The sequence below is a fragment of the Zootoca vivipara genome, chromosome 2, assembly GCF_965207765.1.
Source record: "Zootoca vivipara chromosome 2, rZooViv2.hap1.1, whole genome shotgun sequence".
In the NCBI taxonomy this organism is placed as follows: domain Eukaryota; kingdom Metazoa; phylum Chordata; class Lepidosauria; order Squamata; family Lacertidae; genus Zootoca; species Zootoca vivipara.
Window position 1 is genome coordinate 101,683,078 of NC_142584.1, and position 21,865 is coordinate 101,704,942.

The 21,865-nt window shown below is 40.5% G+C and overlaps 1 protein-coding gene across 8 annotated transcripts in view; it reads left to right on the forward strand.

The window, feature by feature from the left end:
* CFAP20DC (CFAP20 domain containing) overlaps positions 1-21,865 on the forward strand; it is a 147,120-nt gene that overhangs the window by 68,631 nt on the left and 56,624 nt on the right. For 7 of the 8 annotated variants that reach the window (XM_035106799.3, XM_088662618.1, XM_035106802.3 and 4 more), the window contains 4 exons: positions 6,977-7,116; positions 8,886-9,066; positions 17,113-17,432; positions 21,076-21,465. In XM_035106799.3, coding sequence (XP_034962690.3) covers positions 6,977-7,116; positions 8,886-9,066; positions 17,113-17,432; positions 21,076-21,465 — 1,031 coding nt within the window. The remainder of the gene's footprint in view (positions 1-6,976; positions 7,117-8,885; positions 9,067-17,112; positions 17,433-21,075; positions 21,466-21,865) is intronic. The other variant, XM_088662621.1, reaches the window with a different exon arrangement.

Consider the following 21,865-nt stretch of genomic DNA (forward strand, 5'->3'; position numbering starts at 1 on the left):
CCCCACACAAGCATACAAAAAAGAACTGAACAAGATTATTAAGGAGCTACCCCTACACATCCAAGAACAGATCCTCACAAACACACCAGCGGAACCTCGGCCAGGAACTTTCTATCTTCTACCCAAAATACACAAACCAGGAAACCCAGGACGCCCCATCATCTCAGGTATTGGCACCATTACAGTGGGTGTTTCCGGCTATATGGACTCTGTTCTGAAACCATATGCTATCAGTGCTCCCAGCTATGTACGTGACACCACAGATTTTCTGAGGAAAATACAATATTTGAACAATCTTCCTAACAATACTATACTAGCCACTATGGATGTGGAATCTCTATATACCAACATCCCACACAATGATGGTTTACAAGCCATAAGGAACACCATTTCAGATAAAACCACAGCGGACTTTGCTACCAAACTCTGCCACTTTGTCCTTACCCACAACCACTTCAAATTTGGTGATGACCTGTTCCTCCAGATCAGCGGCACAGCCATGGGCACCCGCATGGCCCCACAGTATGCCAACATCTTCATGGCAGATTTAGAACAACGTTTCCTTAACTCCTACCCACTCAAACCTCTCCTGTACCTGCGATACATTGACGATATTTTTATTATCTGGACACATGGACAACAGACCCTGGAAACCTTCCACCAGACATTCAATGACTTTCACCCCACCATCAACCTAACAATGAACCAATCTATGCAAGAAATACATTTTTTGGACACTACTATAAAAATACAGGATGGACGTATAGACACCACCTTATACAGAAAACCAACTGACCGACAAACATATCTACATGCTTCTAGCTACCATCCCAAACATACCAAACAATCCATCGTATACAGCCAGGCCTTACGTTACAACCGCATCTGTTCCAACTCTACAGACAGAGAATCTCACCTAAGAGATCTACAGCAAACCTTTTTAGAACTAAAATATCCACCTGATGAAGTTAAACAACAGATCAACAGAGCCAGACAGATACCTAGAGAGAACCTGCTGCAAGACAGACCCAAAAAAGAAAATAACAGAACACCACTAGTCATCACATACAGCTCCCAAGCTAAAACAGTACAACGCATCATCAGAGATCTACAGCCTCTCCTGGACAATGACCGCTCCCTTTCTCAAGCTCTGGGAGGAAGACCTTTCATTGCCTACAGACAGCCACCCAATCTTAAACAACTCCTCACCCACAATAATACAACCACCAGACTTAACATGGACACTGGTACCAGAGCCTGCAATAAACCCAGATGCCAACTTTGCTGCCACATACACCCAGACAACACCATTACTGGCCCCAACAACATCCAACATACCATCTCAGGACTATTTAATTGCTCATCCTCTAACATTGTGTATGCCATCAAATGCCAACAGTGCCCTTCAGCTCTCTATATTGGACAAACAGGCCAAACCCTACGCCAAAGGATAAATGGACATAAATCTGACATCAGGAACCAGAAGACAGAAAAACCAGTAGGAGAACACTTCAATCTCCCAGGACATTCTATACAAGATCTCAAAGTAGCTGTCTTACTACAAAAGAATTTCAGAAATAGACTGGAAAGAGAAGTTGCTGAATTGCAACTTATCACCAAGCTCAAAACCATGGAGGGACCTGGTTTGAACAGAGATATCGGGTTCTTATCTCATTATACATGATAAGCGATCTTCAGCCATCTCAACCCTTGCTTTTTCATGCAAAACCATTTGCAGTCGTTTGCGGTCATCAACAGCTATCAGTCAGTCAATCACCCATTTCCACCACCCTTCTGAGTGATCCCCCCTCCCCATCCCCACCCCTCCCCACCCTTCTCTACATAAGTGCCTGGAAACTTCCATTTCACTGTATCTGAAGAAGTGTGCATGCACACGAAAGCTCATACCAAAATAAAAACTTAGTTGGTCTTTAAGGTGCTACTGAAGGAATTTTTGCAGTATTAGAGATAGAGGTGTGGTTCTTTACATATATGCAAGATTTTAAATCACTCTGTTGTGTCTATGTATAGTTTCTCATTTGGTTGTGGACATAGGCAGGAATCAAGGTGTAACAGTCCAAACCTTGAAGCTGTTTGCCAAGCAACAGTGCAGTATGCCAACAAAAAGCAATGGTGCCATGCTTCCCTGGAACAGAACATCAGAGCCAGACTCAAGGCTGTCTTCCCTGATACTGAGGATCTCTTCAGTATGCAAATGGACAATGCCCTAAAGAAGCTTAAGGACCATGGACAGCGATTTTGGATGCCGCTTCACACATACATGTACAGTGGCACCTCGACATCCGAATGACTCAACTTCTGAAGGTTTCGACTTACGAAGTCGACAACCCCGGAAGTCTTTTTGCCCCGCGCGCACTGCACGCACGTTCTTTGCAGAAGCGCAGAATCACGCTTCGCGCATGCGCAGAACAGGCGCTTCAACATCCAAAGACCTCGACTTTTATGAAGAGCGCCGCGGAACAGATTGTCTTCGTAAGTCGAGGTACCACTGTACGCATCTTGTTGGCTGGCAGCTGAACATGTGAATTGGCACCAGTGGATTACACTTTACATGATACGAAGGTTCAGTGTGTAGTGGTAGGTCTGTTACGGTCTGTTCGCATTTGGAAGTCTTCACATAATTCTCCATTAATCAAGTAATCACCATGAATGTATGAACAATGGAAGCTTTCCTGGTGCCGTCATTACATATATTTAGGCACCAGGCCAAAACATTCTTATTCCACCAGCAGTGGAGTGGCAAGTTGAGACAGATGGGGAAGGGCAGCAGAAGGAAGACCGAAGGGAGGGCTGAGGCCAGGGAACAGAGGCAGGAGGAGGCAGACACCACCCCATCCCAGGATACAGCTGCTTCAGATGGGAAAGCTGGGCTCCCAACTCTCCTCTCCTGGGATGCAGCATTGGAATCTAAGGAGGACATCAGCCAAGCATTGTGGGCAGTGTTGTATTTCTATGAAAAAAGGTGCCAGTATGCATCATGCCCCCCCCATCCCACCACCACCATCCTGCTGCCATTTGCCTGCCCACCCACTCACTTGCTCCCCCTTGCAGCTTTGCCTACCGCTTCCTACACACACCCCTTCCTTACAAAACGGTTTTCTATTCTCTCCCTCCCCTCTAACATTTGCTAGACCGAAGTTTGTAATTCATTGTGTACAACTAATTTCCCTGAATTACAAATATAATGATATACTGTTGAAGAGCGATTCTGTGTTTTGAATGCTTTCAACAAAATTAATAAAACCAGCATGTATCCAGTTAATCATTGCGTGTGTAATTTGACTAAAAATTTTACGCTGTTAATTCCTTCAATTCCCAGCCCAGATTAAGTACTGACTGTTAGTCAATGTAGGACTGTAGGAAGTAATTCTGCACCCCCTTCCCCATTAACGGGACTGTGGTTTAATTGGACACAAAATCAAGTCTGGTTGCTTAAATTGAGCAGTTCAACTTGCTAATGACAAGATGTAGTGGTCCACTAAGCACAAATCAAAACTGGTAATTTACTTAAAAATTAGCACTCTTTGCCTGAGTGCTTTTGTTTCCACAGAAGCAATGCGCTGAGGCTCCCCCCTCCCCCCGCTTTTAACTCTACATAGGTGCACAATACTGTCCACTTCTAAGTGTGACTCATTCTTTGATAGCATACCTTTTTGCCATCCTGCATATCTTTGTGCTGCATATTCATGTTTGCTCATCCGCACACCATGTCATTATGCTTGTTTTCCATGGATTTAAAAACTGGGATTTCAGGGACCGTTCAGATGTATAAGATGATGCGTAGGAGTCAGTCCAGAATCACCATGCCTGACACATGAAAAGCAGCTTCACCTAATTGAAGGTGCCCTACACAATAAAGCCCAGTAATACTAATAAGGGCACTTGCCAGTTTGACTGCTGTTTGTCCTAGACAAGGAACAGGGAACGTTTGACTCCAGTTGTTGTTGGACTGCAGCTCACATCATTGTTGGCCATGCTGACTGGGACTGATAGGAGTTAAGGTCCAGCATCTGAAGGGTCAATGGTTCTCTATCCCTGCTCTAGACAAAGCCTTCTGCTGTTGTGACACCTAACATTTCTAGACCTCATTATAGTTTAAGCTCTATCTCTGAAATAAAGGGTGGCATGCACATGCAAGAAAAACTTAACTGAGACCTTCCAAGCATTATCTTCAGGGCTTTTGGAAGATCAAGGTTGGTTAGCAGATCCAGAAAAGATATCATGTTCTCTATCAATGGCTAGATGGCTAGACCTATCTGATGTTTTTCTTGCATCAGTTCTTGCCACTGGGAGTGGGCTTACTATCTCTGACCCTACATTGTTTTGGGGCTACATGGTACTTAGTGCTACGTGTGCAAAGGTATGTCCAAAGTGTATCCGTTTGCATCCAGTAGTATGCCAAAAGATAACATGCTTTTAAAAGAGGGTCCATTTTTTGTGTCGTTGGTTCTTACTGTTTCATCAGACCAAAGGAATCCTGGTCTATTAATTTTTTTAACATTTTCAGCATCTGCATTTGCACATTCTCACCACATCCTTTCTGACAAACAGCAAACCAGTGCCTTAAAAACTGAAATGGAAAGCTTACTTAAGTTGGTTTAAAATGTGGCTAGCTAGTAATAGGTATGCTTCCTTCATGGAGAGCATTTCTAGGAATAGATGCATTGCACTAACATAGATGAGCTGCTAAGCTATAAAAAATATATCCCACTTTTGTGATTTTTGTGATTGTCAGGTCTTCATAGTTTATATAGGACTAACTCTTAATAGTTTAATATTAATCAAAGTATCCATAGCTTGATAATTATAGTTCCAATTTTGATTTTGAAATTTGTTTAAAATTGTAAATCGGCTGTAGAAGTTATCAGCCATAGCCAATTTTACCAGTCAGATCTGCCTGCATTTAACTGTGCAAGCAATGGAAGGTGCTTGTCTGCATAGAATTCCATTAGTTAGTTGCCTGCATGCAGTTCCTTCTTACCTATAGCTACTAGGTGCATGCTTAAGTACAAGATGGCACAAATACTCAAGTTTACAGATACACAACCTCCCAGAGTGTTGGTATGTAGTAAAGAGAAGCCATGAGTGCAACCATAGCTCAAAAAGATTGCAGTTTTGGGAAAGAAATACAAAACGAAAACATATTTGGCTAATCTAATTTTTATTCAGCCTTTCCCCAAACTCAAATTATCATAATCCGTAAATATAATAACAGTATAATTGCAGATCCAAAAATACCTATACTTATTTCCTGAAACATTACGGTAAAAGAAGATATTATAATTAAATAGCTAAACTAATGAGAATGGTGAATCTAAAGATTAAAAAATGACTATGTTTTAAAAGGCAATTAGGCAGTGAACCCCCAAGTTTTACCATCTAAACTATAGCCCTTGGTAAAGTGGTAAAGTAATTAGTGGGTATATTCCTGACCTATGCCAAGTTCTTTTTTCTTTTCTTTTTTGTTAACCACAGAAAATAAAATGCCTGGAGCTTCAGAGTTTAATCCAATCTTTAGTTTTAACCTTGCACTATGAATAGGAGATGAGTTCTGCTGTCATTTCCTCTCTTTTCAAAGACCCCAAATCAGGCCTTTCTGGAAGTGAGCACTTTGATAAGTTTAAGCTTCAATTTATTTATTTTTTAAAAAATCTTTTAAACTTTATTTTTTATGTTGTTCCGGTCCTAATCAAAAGCCCAAATTACTTTTTACTTTGCTTTTAACTATACCTTGTTGCTCAATATAGCAGATGACTTGTACGTGTTGATGTAGCCAATTAATTGCAGTCAGTTAATGTGATCATGAATGGAAACTATTCATGTTAATCTGTTTTTATAATTGATAGGGGGGCAGAGAACATCACAAAGCAGTCAGAAAATTAAAGAAGCCGATGCTTAGCTGAAACAGGTCACCTCTCCTGAGGTTGCTATTGCACCACTCTTTAGAATGTTTGAATCTCCAGTCTTTCTTGTATGGGCAAGAGCCATCAAACAGTGGGAGATCATTCACTTTCATGAGATGAAGAAAAGTTGTGAAACAAATTTGGTGGGTAATATCAGCCAGTCCTGTTTCCATCAACAGGGAGCAAATTGGAATCCCAGGAAGAAAGCCTAATGATGGCTTGCCAATGTCCCTTGGGCCTAGCAAAATGGTTCTTATTCTCTCTCTCTCTATCTATCTATCTGTCTTAGCATAGCATCTTCCTCACTACTCAAGCATGGGAGGGAGGGGCTAAAGGCACCTGTCTACAGAATGAGGAGGGAAGCATCTTTTGGAAATTTCACCTCCCTTTTTAAGCCCCATCTTGTTCTGCTCTTGAGATTTGGGGGACTGGAAAAGATGGGATGGGTACATGGATTGCTACAGGAAGGGATGAATAGTCAAAAGTTGCCTCCCTCCATTCTACTGACATATTCTTTCTTTTGGTTGGTAGGGATCCTGGTTGAATAGCACCCTCTTGTCTTACAGTTTCATACACAATAAACGTATTTTAGAAGGAAAATTGAATTTATTTAAGCTTCAAAGTTTAATACTTCTATTGATGGCCAGTGTTTGACAGTATACTCAGCATTTGATAACATCTTCAGCAAGCTATCCAATAGTATATCTAAGCGTTTCTCTTTTTCTGTTTAAATGTGCATTTAAAACTGATTTACCACTAGTGACATAAATGGATAGCCAAACATGTTCAATTCAAAATCACAAATATACAGTTTGAGTTTTAAATTATTGCCCATTGCCAGTTGCTGTGCCCAGTCCTTGCTCGCGGCACATTTTTGTCACATCACCTGACTTGTACTGCAAGAACTTCATTTGAGATTTTCTTTGGCGTCATTTAGCCAGAGTAGATGCTTATGACAATACATATTATTTTTCTTTGTTAAATTATATGCACTATTTATAAATCAGTATGATCACAATGACAGTATTAATTGTCTGCCTTATTTTTTTTAGCAGACCATCTATTAAACCGGGGATTGACCACAACACGAAACAGTAAAAATCAAGACGTATCCCATATTGCATTTGGATCTAAGGTTCTTGGACCGCCTCCCCCTTCAGGCCGAAGGTTCAGCTCAAGAGCATCTGGGGAGGTAGGAAAACGAACTTAAGAAGAGCCTGCTGAAACAGGCCAAAGCAACATATAGTCCAACATCCTGCTCTCCTAATGGTCAATCATTTGCCTATATAGGAAGCCTGTTTCTTTAAACAGTGAGCTTCATTGGAAGTCCCCGAGTTTCAGTAATCTATACATTTAATTGACACAACAAAACTGGTGCCATTAATAAGGAAACAATTCTAGGATATATAATAGCTGTTGGTGGAGATGATAGAAGCTAGCCAAAGGAAACAGTATGTGTCAAACCATAATATCAGGAAGCAGTGCTCTCTTTTTTGTAATGGTACTGTTACAGGGTACCATCACTATTTTGTTGTTGCCCGTGGCAGCCATGTTGTGCCAGCACTCAACATTTTTTATCAGGGTGTGAGTGATGGCTTGGATAGCACAGTTGGTAGAGAATGAGACCCTTAATCTTAGCGCCGTGGGTTCAAGCCCCATGTTGGGCAAAAGATTCCTGCATTGCAGGGGGTTGGACTAGATAACTCTCATGGTCCCTTCCAACTCAACAATTCTATAATTTTATGGCATATCATGGGGAAACAGGTTTGTGGGAGTATATGTTCCAGGCATACTCTGGGTTGGAGCTGGTTGTGAAATGAAGTAAGAATTGCCCTTAAGGGGCTGGATATGGAGGGACATGAAAATGTGCTTAGCAATCTTTTTAAAATAGCTGTATAAGATTTATCTCAACAATAGTTCTAATATTGGAAGAGGGAGAAAGGCAGAAAGAAGTAGGAGACACATAATTTAGATTGTGACCCTTCGGAACAAATTTTAATTTGCCCAGAGCCCTTAACATAGTTGGACATAATTTCCATGGAGATGCAAAAAAAAAATTTGCCCGTGGACTTATTTTTATGTTTCTTTCAATAGTTCGTTTTTGAAATATAACTATCTAAAACAGATCCAGAGCGAGAGTACTACCTCCTGTCCCTATCATAGCTGTCAAGTTTTCCCTTTTCGTGCGAGGAAGCCTATTCAGCATAAGGGAATTTCCCTTTTAAAAAGGGAGAACTTGACAGCTATGGTCCCGATTGTGAATTGGCTTCTTTACTATGCCAAGCCTTTGAAATATGTCACATGTTCAGCCTCCATCTTGAAGAGAGAGAAACAAGCTGACCAGGAGACACATTACGCAGGAGGCAAAAGTATTTGGGAAAAGGAATCCTCACCCACAGTAAAGGTCCAGGTTTCTCGCAATACAATTATATGTAGAAGTACAATAGAGAGCTCAGAACATGTGAATGTAAAGTATTGCTTTGTTTGAAGTGCCACCAACATGTTGAAGTAAGTGATACCTCTATTTACATTGCCCCCTCCCCCCCAGTTATGTATCCTTCGGGATACACACACGGCAAACCCGGAAGTATATTTCCGGGTTTTGCTGCGCACACATGCACAGTAATGCTCTATTGCGCCACGCGCATGCGCAGAACAGGCACCCCCGGTTGTGGAAACCTTGGGATCCAACCAGAGCTCTGGAACGGATCCTGTCCTCAACCGGAGGAACCACTGTACTATCAACATTTCTTTGCTTGAAGTACTATCAACACCAATAGCAGTAATGGTATTGCTGAGATTTTGTGGATGTTGTGTGCTTAACAAAAGTATGTGTGCATGCACGAGCACAGACCCAAACTGACTTCGATATATTTTACTATTTTAAAATATTTTCTGGTGCTTTTAAGTTTGAGCTGGTTTAATTGCTGATACTTTGCCTTCTCTTTTCCCCCCTGAAAGGTAACAAAATCTGGCAGCATCAGAACTAACAGATCATGCCAAATGCCCGCTTTGGAAAAGGGAAGAGAACCAATTCACGACATCATCAGCTCTGAACGATCTCCCTCACCACTTGATATGGCTTTAGATCAAGGAAACAAAGAAAATGTTGACAACACAAGTCCAATATCACTGGACAAGGGTAGGGCACTAATGTGATAACTGTAAAGGCTGACATGTGGCTGTAACATAGCTGCCAAGTTATCCCTTTTTAAAAGGGATTTTCCCTTATGCTGAATAGGCTTCCTCGTGAGAAAAGGGAAAACTTGGCAGCTATGGGCTGTAAGAAGGTTTTTTGTATATGTGATCTTTAAAATGTTGATTTGTTGTGATAGCTTCAGTAATTAACAACATATTGATAGCTCTAATTGTTGTAAGCAGTGCTTGTTCCTTCCCAGCTCGTCATGCTTTTCTCCTTGACCTAATGTGCTTCTAGGATAATTGTGTTAACTTAGTTCCATAATCATTTTCTAATAACACTTTTATCTGCTTTACTGATGTTGTTTTATGCTACATTAGAATATGAGATTTATCGTAGATGTGAACATTATCCATTGTGCATTCCCATCCGTGTAAGACTATTAGTCATTTGTTTCCTGTATAATCATCTTCCCATGATAAGCCTATGAAGTATTCAGTTGGTAAATCTGTAGTAGTGGTTCAACAAAACTGCAGCTTGTAATTTGCAAAGCTCTGCTTTCAAGACATTTTTTTTTAAGTGACAGTGTGAACCAGTCCTTAGATTTCTGCATCTAAGATCAATCAAGAATATAATTGAATAGAATAGAATCAATCAATCAATAAGAAAGTGGAAGTGCTGCTATAATATTACTATCATTACCATCCCATCCTTGTACATGATACACTACAGAATTACATAAGCAAGAGGGATTGGTCCCTGTTCCCAGTGAACTTGCAATTTAAAATAGACTGTGGAGGAACAGCAGAAGAGACATGAGTAGTGGGAGAAAATTGTGGGAAATGCATATAGATAGATTTCAGCTGGGAATAAGCAAAGGGCCCCATAGAATTTGGGTGAAGTTGTTTAAGGAAGCATGAGACCTTTGGTTGGTGAAGGATGAGAAGATCTGGAAGAGTATGGAGAAGAAAACAAGAAGCAAGGATGAATATACATCCCAGATAGCTTTAAAAGTTAAGACATGGAGTCTGTGCTTGATACGGAAGGGAAAGGGATGCCAGTGAAGGGGTCTGAAGAGGAGCATCACATGGCCTGGCAGAAGGAACAGATTCATTTTTTTGGCAGCTGAGTTTTGTGTAGAGATGAGAGTACTGAGGTATGAGACGGGAAGGCCAGAGTAGAGGATGTTTCAGTAGTCCAGGTGGGAGACAATTGCAACAGGAAGCAGACCGTTTGCTGGGGGACAGAGAAGAACAAACCCATTGTTTAAAACATTGTACAACCCAACTTGACAACTGAATGAATGTGAGAAGTGATGGAATAGAATCAAAGGTGATGGGCAGGCTGTGTGTCGAATCAACAGAGAGAATGGTAACATTCTCAATGGATATGAAAAGACTGAGCAAAGGAAAATCATTATTGAGCATGTTGAATCTGAGATAGCAATGAGACATCCAAGTGGAAATATTAGGCAGGGAAACTGAACACTGGAGGAGATGTGCTGTTGGGAGATGTTTTCTTGCAAGTATCAAGAGAAGGGTGACAGAGATGCTTAGAAGCCTGAAGATGAAGTCCAACGAGGAAAGGTTGAAGGAGTTGGATATGTTTAGATGGAGAATAGACAATGAAGATGATATGACAACCATCTTCAAAAGGCTATCACATAGTGATGGAGCAAACTTGTTTTCTGTTGTTTCAGATGGTAGGACCTGAACCAGTGGGTTCAAATTACAAGAAAAAGGATTTAGACAAAACTTTAGGAGGAACTTCCTGATGGTATGGCCTGTTCAGCAGTGGAAGAGATTGCCTTAGAAGGTGGGGAACTCTCCTTCATTAGATGTTTTCAAGCAAAGGCTTATATAATTCCCTATCAAACATGCTCTACTAAAGGATTTTCCTGCATCAACAGGGGGTTTGGACTTCCAACTCTATAGTTCTACTGTTCTGTTCTGTTCTAACCTTGTAAGGGTAGCTTACGCTGAGAGATCGCCAGTGAGCTGCATGACTTGAACCCAGATATCATAGCACTTTTATTCATTACAGCACACTAGCTCTTAAAGATCCCTTGAGAACTATATGCTGCTACTCTGGATAGATATCCAACGTTTTCTTCATACAGTACATGCATATGCATCACATTATGCTCTGCCTTGGATTGTTTGCACATGCATATAATGTGAAAAGCACATTAATCAGCATAAAAAATAGACAGCTGATTGGGTGAAGTGATCCCTCAGTTGATGAGGTGGATGAAAAGAGCAAAGGGAAAGGGAAGTGTGTGATGATGTAATTACAGATGCAAATCATCACCAGATAAGCATGCAGTTATGAACGAATCCTATTTTTTAGGCTCAGGCTTTTATGTATATTCCTTCCAAATTTGCTTAAGGTTGCAACCCAAAACTTTTGTGTGTGTGTGTGCTTATCTCTACATACTATGCAGCCACACCCTCCTGCCCTAGTAACAGAGAGTGGTTGTGGAAGAATATGTTCAAAAAGTGATGGCCGAAAAGGCCCTGAGATAGTGCTCTAGCACAATTTTTATGTTCTTTAGCATCTCTGCTGTCCCAGAATAAAAGAATAAATCTCTTTGTTTCAAAGGATTCTAAAGCAATTCACATAAATGTCTGCACTGCAGGGATTATGGAAATCAAACACCCAGCAACAGAATTTGCTTCAGAGCATTGATAAAGATTTGCAGGATTAAACGAAGACTACCAGAGCAGTGCATATAAATAAAGAACTCCCATGCTTTCATGATTAAAGAGAAAGAACTAAAAATAAATTATTCTTGTAAGCCCTTATTAAATTTAAGCACCAAAAGAACCCAATCATCAAGAATAGTGAAACTTTTTACTTGTCCTAGTTAGTTGCTAATGTCTGCCTTTCATACTATTACATTCGATATCTCTATGGAGCAGGTTTCATTTTTAAAAATAAAAAGCCAAAGTGGTTAGCTTGCCATGCAGTTTGTCTTCTGGGCAGTGAGACAGCTACTTAATGAACAATTGGTCTCCTGTACATACCAATCAAACCTGTGCCACCACATTGTTAGCTCCTAGTCACTCTGATCAGCTTTATAATGACCTAAATCAACTAAGGTGTGTAAAGGTGTACAATAGGAAACTCCAGATTCATCACATGGTAGGCAGGAAGAGGCAAAATGGAGACACAAAGAAATTAGGACATTGCTGGCAGCATGGAATTTTCCCCTCCGCTTTTCCTGACCCACCTCACCTCTGCTCCAAGCAAAGCATCATCTTCTGTTATTTACTTAAATTTATAACCTGGCTCTTGTCAAAGTCTCAGAACAACTAACAGAAATATTTGATAATTCAAATTAAAGTCTGTTAAGAAATCTAATTGCTGAAAGCCTAATGTTAACTTTTTCAGCCTCTACCAGGTTAACTTTTTCAGTGCCTCTGAAATATGTATGCACAAATTCATAATAGTTCTCTAGCCGACGTTTGTAGAATTCATTGTGGTGGTCTCATCTCAAGATTATGTAAGCCTCAGTAGCAGGGACTAGTTCCAATCTGATTAGAAGGTCTGCAGCCGTTTGAGTTGATTGAATTGTTGAGAGGAGCTTCTGGTCATCAGTGCAACTGGAGTCCAAGACTCAGAAAGTATGGAGCAGACACCTTACTGCCAAAAACCTTGTGGTCTGTGACCCATCCCACCCTTAGCCCCACAGCTTTCCTAATGTGATTCCTTCCTCTCCAACACCTCCTTGCCCTCACAAAGCAGAAAGACAAGTCACGTACATGCCCAAATCTCCAAACTTCAGCCTAAAAGTTCAGAGAGAGAGAGAGAGAGTTGCAGGACTTTTAGAAACTTGGAAGAACCTTGATTTACCACTCTTGGTATTACCTCCTGTCACTTATAAAGGTGTGGGGAACTTTTGGCCCTCCAGACGTTGTTGGACTGAAGTTCCAATTGGCCCCAGCAAGCATGGCTAATTGTCAAGGATTATGGGGGTGGTAATTCAGCAAAGGTTACCCACAATTGATGTAAAATGTGTAAGTCCCATTCTGTTAGGAGCATGGCTCAGGCCCAAAAGGAAAACCCCTAAGGAACTAGCTTTTTGTTCCTTGACATTCTTCCCTTGATACTGCAGTCAATGTGTCTATAGTGAATAATATATGGACAACAGAAAATGCCTGAATTAATTTGCAGTCTCATGTTAGAATCCTTAGAATACTGTGTCTGTCTGTGTGTGTGTGTGTGTGTGTGTTGTTTCAAAGATAAATAACAGGACAGCATATTAGGCAATTAAAAAAACATAAGGAACACACTTAAGTTTGGAGAAATCCGGGATGTAAAAGTCATGCCCGAGTATTGAAGAATATATATTTGTCTCAGTCCTGGTTTTCATCTTGGTTTGACCCATAATCAGAGATTATCCATATTGCTTTGTATTAGGTCCCTTCGAATTTAGAATTGAAATTCTTCAGATAGGTGGCAGAGAATACATAAACGTATCTTCCAAAGCAGGTGTGGAATTCCATTACAAAAAGGAAATTGTTTGGGGGCAAAGAAAGAAATAAAATGAATGAATATTGTGTATCGTTTGTCAGTCTTATTTATGCCATGTTGAAACCTTCATTAAAATGTTAGGCTGCAATTAGAAGCTCCAGCATAAATCTGACTCTGCAGAGAAACTAATTAGACATTTAGGTGATCATTCTTGTATTTATCTTGTTTGCTGCAATACTGTGATTACACTGTAATTTACATATTTTTCCTAAGAAGATACACGAAATTATTCATTACAATTGATATGGAAACATTTTATTTATTTTTTCCAGTGGAAGAATTCCAGTAAATTCATGGCTAAAAGATAATAGGATTTAGTTTGTTCTAGAACACTCATCTTGTTCACTTGTAAACAAGTATATACTGACTGTGTTGTGTTGTTTAGTCGTTTAGTCGTGTCCGACTCTTCGTGACCCCATGGACCATAGCACGCCAGGCATTCCTGTCTTCCACTGCCTCCCGCAGTTTGGTCAAACTCATGTTCATAGCTTCGAGAACACTGTCCAACCATCTCGTCCTCTGTCGTCCCCTTCTCCTAGTGCCCTCCATCTTTCCCAACATCAAGGTCTTTTCCAAGGATTCTTCTCTTCTCATGAGGTGGCCAAAGTATTGGAGCCTCAGCTTCACGATCTGTCCTTCCAGTGAGCACTCAGGGCTGATTTCCTTAAGAATGGATAGGTTTGATCTTCTTGCAGTCCATGGGACTCTCAAGAGTCTCCTCCAGCACCATAATTCAAAAGCATCAATTCTTCGGCGATCAGCCTTCTTTATGGTCCAGCTCTCACTTCCATACATCACTACTGGGAAAACCATAGCTTTAACTATACGGACCTTTGTAGGCAAGGTGATGTCTCTGCTTTTTAAGATGCTGTCTAGGTTTGTCATTGCTTTTCTCCCAAGAAGCAGGCGTCTTTTAATTTCGTGACTGCTGTCACCATCTGCAGTGATCAAGGAGCCCAAGAAAGTAAAATCTCTCACTGCCTCCATTTCTTCCCCTTCTATTTGCCAGGAGGTGATGGGACCAGTGGCCATGATCTTGGTTTTTTTGATGTTGAGCTTCAGACCATATTTTGCGCTCTCCTCTTTCACCCTCATTAAAAGGTTCTTTAATTCCTCCTCACTTTCTGCCATCAAGGTTATGTCATCTGCATATCTGAGGTTGTTGATATTTCTTCCGGCAATCTTAATTCCGGCTTGGGATTCATCTAGTCCAGCCTTTCGCATGATGAATTCTGCATATAAGTTAAATAAGCAGGGAGAAGGAATTGGCAAGCCACTCCAGTATCCCTGCCAAGAAAACTCTATGGACAAAGACAACAGGCATATACTGACTACAGGTCACATTAGTTGCAGAGCCGTGTAACAGGTGTGAGATAGTATTCTATAATCCTACATGCTATCTTCTTTTTTCACTTCGTGAAACCCCTAGGTTAAGTATATCTTCCTGCTCAAAATATTTGTCTTAAAAGGGAGAGAAAAGACCACCACTACCTATTTTCCAAACCAATTGCTGCTTTAATTACTGAATGAAAGAAACTATGCATTGCCAAGTGTACATAGGGCATGGTGCAAAACCCTGGCTTCCTCTTAGTTTTGCAAAGAGGGTGCCATTGAAATGAATACAAATGTCAGAAATCAGATGTGTTTCTCAGATGGTGTGTCCTCACCATCGGGTTAATGTTGATTTGGGGCAGTGCCAGGGCTGCCAACTTGAATAACATATTGAGGGGAGCAGGTAAGCCCCACTGTGCATAATTGATCGCATGATATGGCGCACACACCCCATTTGAATGCCCATGCTCATCAACTTGGGAAGGATAGCCCCCTCAAGTATTTTATTTGGGGGGCAAAAGGACCTCGGCCCCTAGGAGTTGGCTCCTATGAGCAGTGCTGAACATCGTGATGTTGCAAATTGGGATAAATTGGGATGCAGGGAGAGACCTCTGTATTGGAATGTGATTTTCAGTGGAATTTACCTGTGCTGTGTCACTCAGGCTCAGTGACAGTGCTATCTCCCTTATTCCCTACTGTTAGCAGCAGGTCATGGTGTTTTTGCAACTTCCAGTTTAGTATTTTATGTGAATTTCCTCCCCCCCCCCCCAAAAAAAAAAACCTTGCTGGTGGGTAATATTGGTTTATGGAGCTAGGGAGTTCCAAGCTGTAGTGACCAAGCAGCACAGTGCTTCATCTAATGAAGATAAGGGAATGATGAATACTTGAGCAGTTCTTCTTTTCCCTAGATGTTGTTTGAGATCCCCCTTAATCAATCCCATTGACATTTGCTTCTAACATAATTTCAAACAGTAAAGTATAATTTAACAACGAGATGGTAAAACAGCTCCATCCCATGTTTATCTGGCACAGTCAATCTTTAAATCCATTTCATTGGCTTTATGTTTGTTTTAAAACAAGAAGATTAGCACTGCCTGCTTGCAGGGGGAATCTGGTGAAATGGATATATTTGTGCATTTTTTCATGCCAGCTCAAAGCTGCACTTTTGAGATTCAAATATAAATTGGACAAGGGTGTGTGGAGATGAATGTAGAGGTTGGGACATTCGACTCCTCTTTGAAGAGGAAGCACATCATATGATTTTTAAGGAATCAGGCACTATTTATATAGATAACCCGGTAACAAAGCTTTTGTCTTAGTCCAGCATGACAAAGAAACAAAACAGCGGATGGGGCCAGGTGTGCAGAGGAAGGGGTTTGTTTATGGACACAGGGTGGGTGTGGTGGAACAAGAGGTAACAGGCCAAAGCTGGGACCGATGTGGAGGGAAATAACTTTCTAGCTGACCATATACTTTGTGCACAGAAGATATTAATTTATTAATTTATTTACCAGATTTCTAGACCTAGATTTCACTATATATGGTACAACAACATTTGGCATGAAGCCACGATAAAATACAGTAATGAATCAACTCTTTAATAAAACACAGAACAACCAGGAATGTTAGGCAGCACCGATTAATTTTCTCCAAAAGTTCAGGAGATCAAATGTGTCTTAACTTGGCAATGGACGCCCAGTAAAGTTGTCCCCATCTATCTCTCCAAGAGTTGGAGATTTCCAAAGTCAGGGTATAACAGAGACTATCATGTACCACTATACAGTAAATGCTGCCTACCCGTGGGGCAATGAGAAGAGCCCTGCACACCACTGACTGCAGGGTCTAGATCAGTTGATAAGTGAGGAAATGCTTCAACAAATAACTGCGTCCTGCATTATGCAGTACTAACACCAGGTTCAATATGACTAGAAATGATGTATGATGTTCAGTTGTGGGTCAAGAACACCCAGAGAGCCATAGGTTCCCCATCCTTCGTTTAAGACATCCACTTATATTCTGTAGTAGTAGTATTGTTATAGCTTCTTTTTATGACTTTTTATGACTTTTGACAATCTCCATTTTATTTCTCAAGCAGCACTCAATGTTTGCCTTCCTGAAAGATAAATTTTTATATAGAAACAGTTACCATCTGTGTTGCTTCTCTCCCCCCTTTATTTACAGATGAGTGGATATTCCCTGATAAAGAAACTTCTCAACTAGATTCCAGCAATCTGTTGCTAAAGGATAGTGAAACATCTTACAGTTTTTTAAACTTGGCATTGAGTGATGTTCAAGCATGTGAAAACAAGCAAGCAGCCGAAGACCGACGAGAGGATGTTTTCACCTATTCCTCAAAACCTAGATCAGCACCTCACGGGAAGCCCTTGAACCTGTCATCAGAAAACTGCAGCTTTTCTGTGGATTTAAAAGAAGAGATCAGTGGGGTTTGGCGAGGAGCTCAGATGGAAGATGACTTTTATGGAAATGAGAGCAATGAAGAGGTGAGTTACTTCGGTGGTTGTTGGTTTGATGTAACTGTACTCAACTGGCATTGGCACTATCATCTGTCATTCTTCCTCGTGAATAAATTGTTGTGTGGGAGTGGAGCTCCTTTCGGAGAAAAATTGTTGTGTGTGTGTGTGTGTGTTAGAGAGAGAGAGATCACTTGGCTGCTCTTGGCATTGAACTGACACTTAACAGTGACATCAGCAAAAACAGATCTGTTGAAGAGCTTAAAATCTAAATTTCATCAGGGATGAAGATGATGAGGCGATGTGGGGGTGGAAGAGAAAAGCTTAGCAAGTAATCAGGTTCACTCACATGCACATGCCATTTGTGAATGAGAAATCACTGATCCGAGGTGCAGGGTCTTCTTTCTCAGAGTGTTGCCCCTGCCACAGTGAAGCTCTGGAAATGTGTGAGACCCTCTTCAGTAGAGAAACTCTACATAAGGGAGTCAGTGGCCAAGGCCTGGATCGAGGCATTCCTGTAGAAATATATAAATAACAGTGAACCCTTTATTCAGCCGAACACTTTTAATGAAACATCTACGCATTTTCAGTATATGGAAATCATATCAATACAAGATAACTGATTTGAAAGCAACTTAATCTGCTCTCAACTGTGTGCCTGTACAACGTTGTGTGATGTTGATATTTTGGCCTGTTCAACCACCACATTGCATCTAATATAAACTGCTTTGTGGCATACCTAACATAGCTACCAAACTGTCTCGGTACTAATGTTGTGAGCAAATGCATATTGAAAATTTATTCTAGGCTATCACGGTCTATTGACCCTCATAAACACCTATCTTGAATGGTCAATCAATTTCAGTTTTTTTTCTAGTCTTCACCTTGTTAAAAACGTGCAACACTTCTGCCACACGTGAACTAAACTGATGCATAGTGCAGACTTTTTGCACTTGTTTCCTTGTTAGTTGGTGCACCCCCCTTTTTTAAAACCTTTAAAGAGAGAGATAATTTCACTATTTTAGATTTGCATTATACATTGCCGATGAGAGTGCACAGTGCAGTGGCATGTGAAGAACATGATTTCCCCACCCCCCAAAAAATAATCTGATTTTTAAAACAAAAAAAAATGCTGGTTGTTTAGACTCACCCCTTAACATGGGTGGCACCTGCATGAGTGTAATGAAGGATTTTGCAGCTTTGGCAATATGAAAAATATTGAGCTCTAAGATGACTGAAAAAGAACCAATAACTTAACTGGAAACATCAGCTGCTGCTATAATTACTAAAAATTCAGCAGATTGTCATGTCAATCAGCCATTACATCAGGTTGTTATGGCAACCGTTATGTTTCTCTGCCTTTATTAACATTCCAGACTCTTCCCTATTTAATTATGGAAATCATTTCTTATCATTTGAATCTCTTTCCACTAACTTAGAAGTACAGGAGAGTTCTATTGCAGCTAGGAAGATAAAACTTTTATTTTTTTTGCAAAATTATGTCTCCCTGAGAAAATTGCATTTTGCATGCTAAATATAACCAAAGATATAACCCTAACTTCCTGTATCTCTTGGTTATTTTTTCACCTTAGATTTGACAAGTATCATTAGTTATATTACAATGCTATGATTTTAGGGTTGAGCCAGTTAAAGGTGACATACTGAATCTTAAATCATGGCCATCATCTGGTCTCTGTTTTTGGAGTTCTTTACAAATACCAAGATATTCCCTTTGCCAGTTATAATCCAGAAAGATAAGACTAGTTACTAATTAGGAAAAGGACTGAATTATAATGATGTTTCTTCTTATAGATATTTTTGCTCTTTCCCATTTAAGTTTTACTTTGGTTTACTTTATTTCCTACATAAAAATAAACTGGAATGGGTATGCATTGTGGATTTTCCCTTGGACACAAATCATCCATTTTCTACACTTAAATCAATGGCAAAACTCACATTCTTGTACACATGAACAAAAACTCTGTCCTGTGCCAAACAAAGGTGAAATGAATAATGTGCAATCTGTGTTCAGGGGCCAATACAGAAAGATTTCTGAACTCTGCTTTGAAGTTCAGCTTCATTATTGGCTTCTCCCTCTTTTAGGTAAGCAGTTGGATCTGTAGACTTACCTAAAAGAAGGAGAATGTTTTCCATTCATTGAAAATGAACGGGGCAAGCCAAGTAAACAGACGTATCATCTGTGCAATGACATACACAAGCAAAATGCTAGATCAGGGGAACAGCCATCTGAAGGTGCAGAAAATGATTTTGCTTTGGACGTAAGGTGGGGCAGTGGAATTTGCCCTGTTTACCACCATCTGCCTTTGACCGAAGAAGAGAACTACAGGGAAACCAATAGCAATTTTTCTGTAGGCCAGAGCAATTCAGATGGTACCATGACCCATTTAAAAGCTTCTCTGTATGGCTTGCTCACTGGCATGAGCAACTTGGAAAACTTACCGGTACTGTCCACAGAGTGCCTTTGCTTCCCTCGACCTCCCAGCACCATCATCTTTGCCTCCCTCTGACCTACTCTTCAGGGGATCCAGATCTGCCTATTTTGCTGGGGGAGGGGACCAGGGTCAGTGTTAAGATTTGGCCCACGTCCTCATTGTACTCCTCAGGTTACAATTTCTGTTGATCCCTTTAAAAACCTATGGGATTTACATTACCATGACATTGTGCAGCATTGCAGCCCTCACCCTATGAAGCTCTCCCCACTCTTCTCATTCACATTTAAATGAATAAGACTGTCTTCTCTTCACAAAGCATGTTAACTCTGGCTTCTCAACATTAAAGATCTGGATACAAAGGACTAGGTCCCATCTGCTCCAAAGTGGGCTCTCAAGAATGATCTTTTAGAAATTACAACTCCGCAAGAGCAATCAGTTTTCTGTATCCAGAAATTATTGTCCAGATACCCATCTGCATCTTCTTTCAAGGAATGTGGCACTGCAATAGAAGAGCCATATCCTTGGGGAAATCAGTCTCTTCAGTGTACATATGCCGTGCTACAGTTAATCAGACATACTTTATTGAAGCTTTGGCACTGGTGCATGATTGAATAGGGGTTTTTTTTAAATAAAAAATAAAAAAATCTACAAGAGAGAGTTGCAGAAATAGAAATGTGTATTGGTGGGTAGTGTGAAGATAGAGGGCAAATGTCAGCTAAAATGTGATATTGCAGAATATGATATTGATGTATATACAATCTGCCAAATTATATTAGTGTATGTTACAGTATTTCCCCATATGGTAAATAAAAGTGTGTTTAGCTGTAGAAAAGAGAGGCCTTGTTGAAGTCCCTACTAAGGGGAATGATACAACTCTCCATGAGGAATGTATCTAAGCATTGTGTGTAAGCGTGTGAAGCTTGTCGGGGAAGGGGAGAATGCAGAAAAAAGCAAAGGTTTACAAAGCCTGGGGTACAAAAATGGAGATTTAAAGCAGGGTTGTTGTTTTTTTTAAAAAAAGTATTACTTTGCCTCCCTAAAAGCCACTTGAAACAGAAAAGTTAGGAATATGGCAGACTTTCACATGTCAGCAGTGGGGAGGCGCGACCCTCTCTCTTGTGTATGCTCTGCATTTATGATGAATGAGAAAAATAGTAAGAAATTGTGAAACAGGCAGTATTCGCGTATCATTCATATTTTGTTGTCTTTCTGTATTCTAGGATGATAACGACAGTGAATTTATACAAGAGGCTCCGACCAGCCCCTCATTATTAGGGTCATCTGAACTTGCAATTATCAAAGAGATCCCACTCCAAATGACATGCAGAAGTCCAGAAAACAGCACAAACAAAGAATATGCAAGACACACCAGTGAGGAACTGTCGCCAACAGCAGAAGATTCCATTGTGATGGCAGGAAAGGCAGATAGCATCCAAAGAAACTTGTTGCCGACTTCCTGCTTGTCCCCAACAGGAAGCATGCCTGTGCCCAGGAAGGAAGCATCTTTTGTATCAAAGGGTACATCAACCAGTCCATTAAGAACTTCCATCAGCAGAAAATCCCTCAAAGAAATCCCACAGGAGAATTCACATCTGATAGTCCAAATTCCTGTAAGTGTTTTGGAGCATGGAAAAAATATTAAGGTTTTCTATATATATTGTTTGAATAAGAGGGTATTGCAGGTTCTGTGTATCCCTGCATGTCCACTTTGCACCTAGTGATGCAAACTTGGTTTCATATACTTGAACTCATTGGCACAGTACGGGGCAGTGACCAATAACAGAGCATGATAAATCTGTGAAGCAAAGATAAATTAATAACAAATCAAGGTCACAAAGGAGCAGTCTAAATTCATGGCAGGTAGGGCTATCAATAGCAACTGGATAACAGTACAGTCCTAAAAATGTCTTCTTATTGGACTTACTCCCATGTAAGTGGGTTAGGATTCCCGCCTAAGATCAAGAATGAACAGCATAAGCCATAGACTACATGTGGCCTGTGAAGCAATTT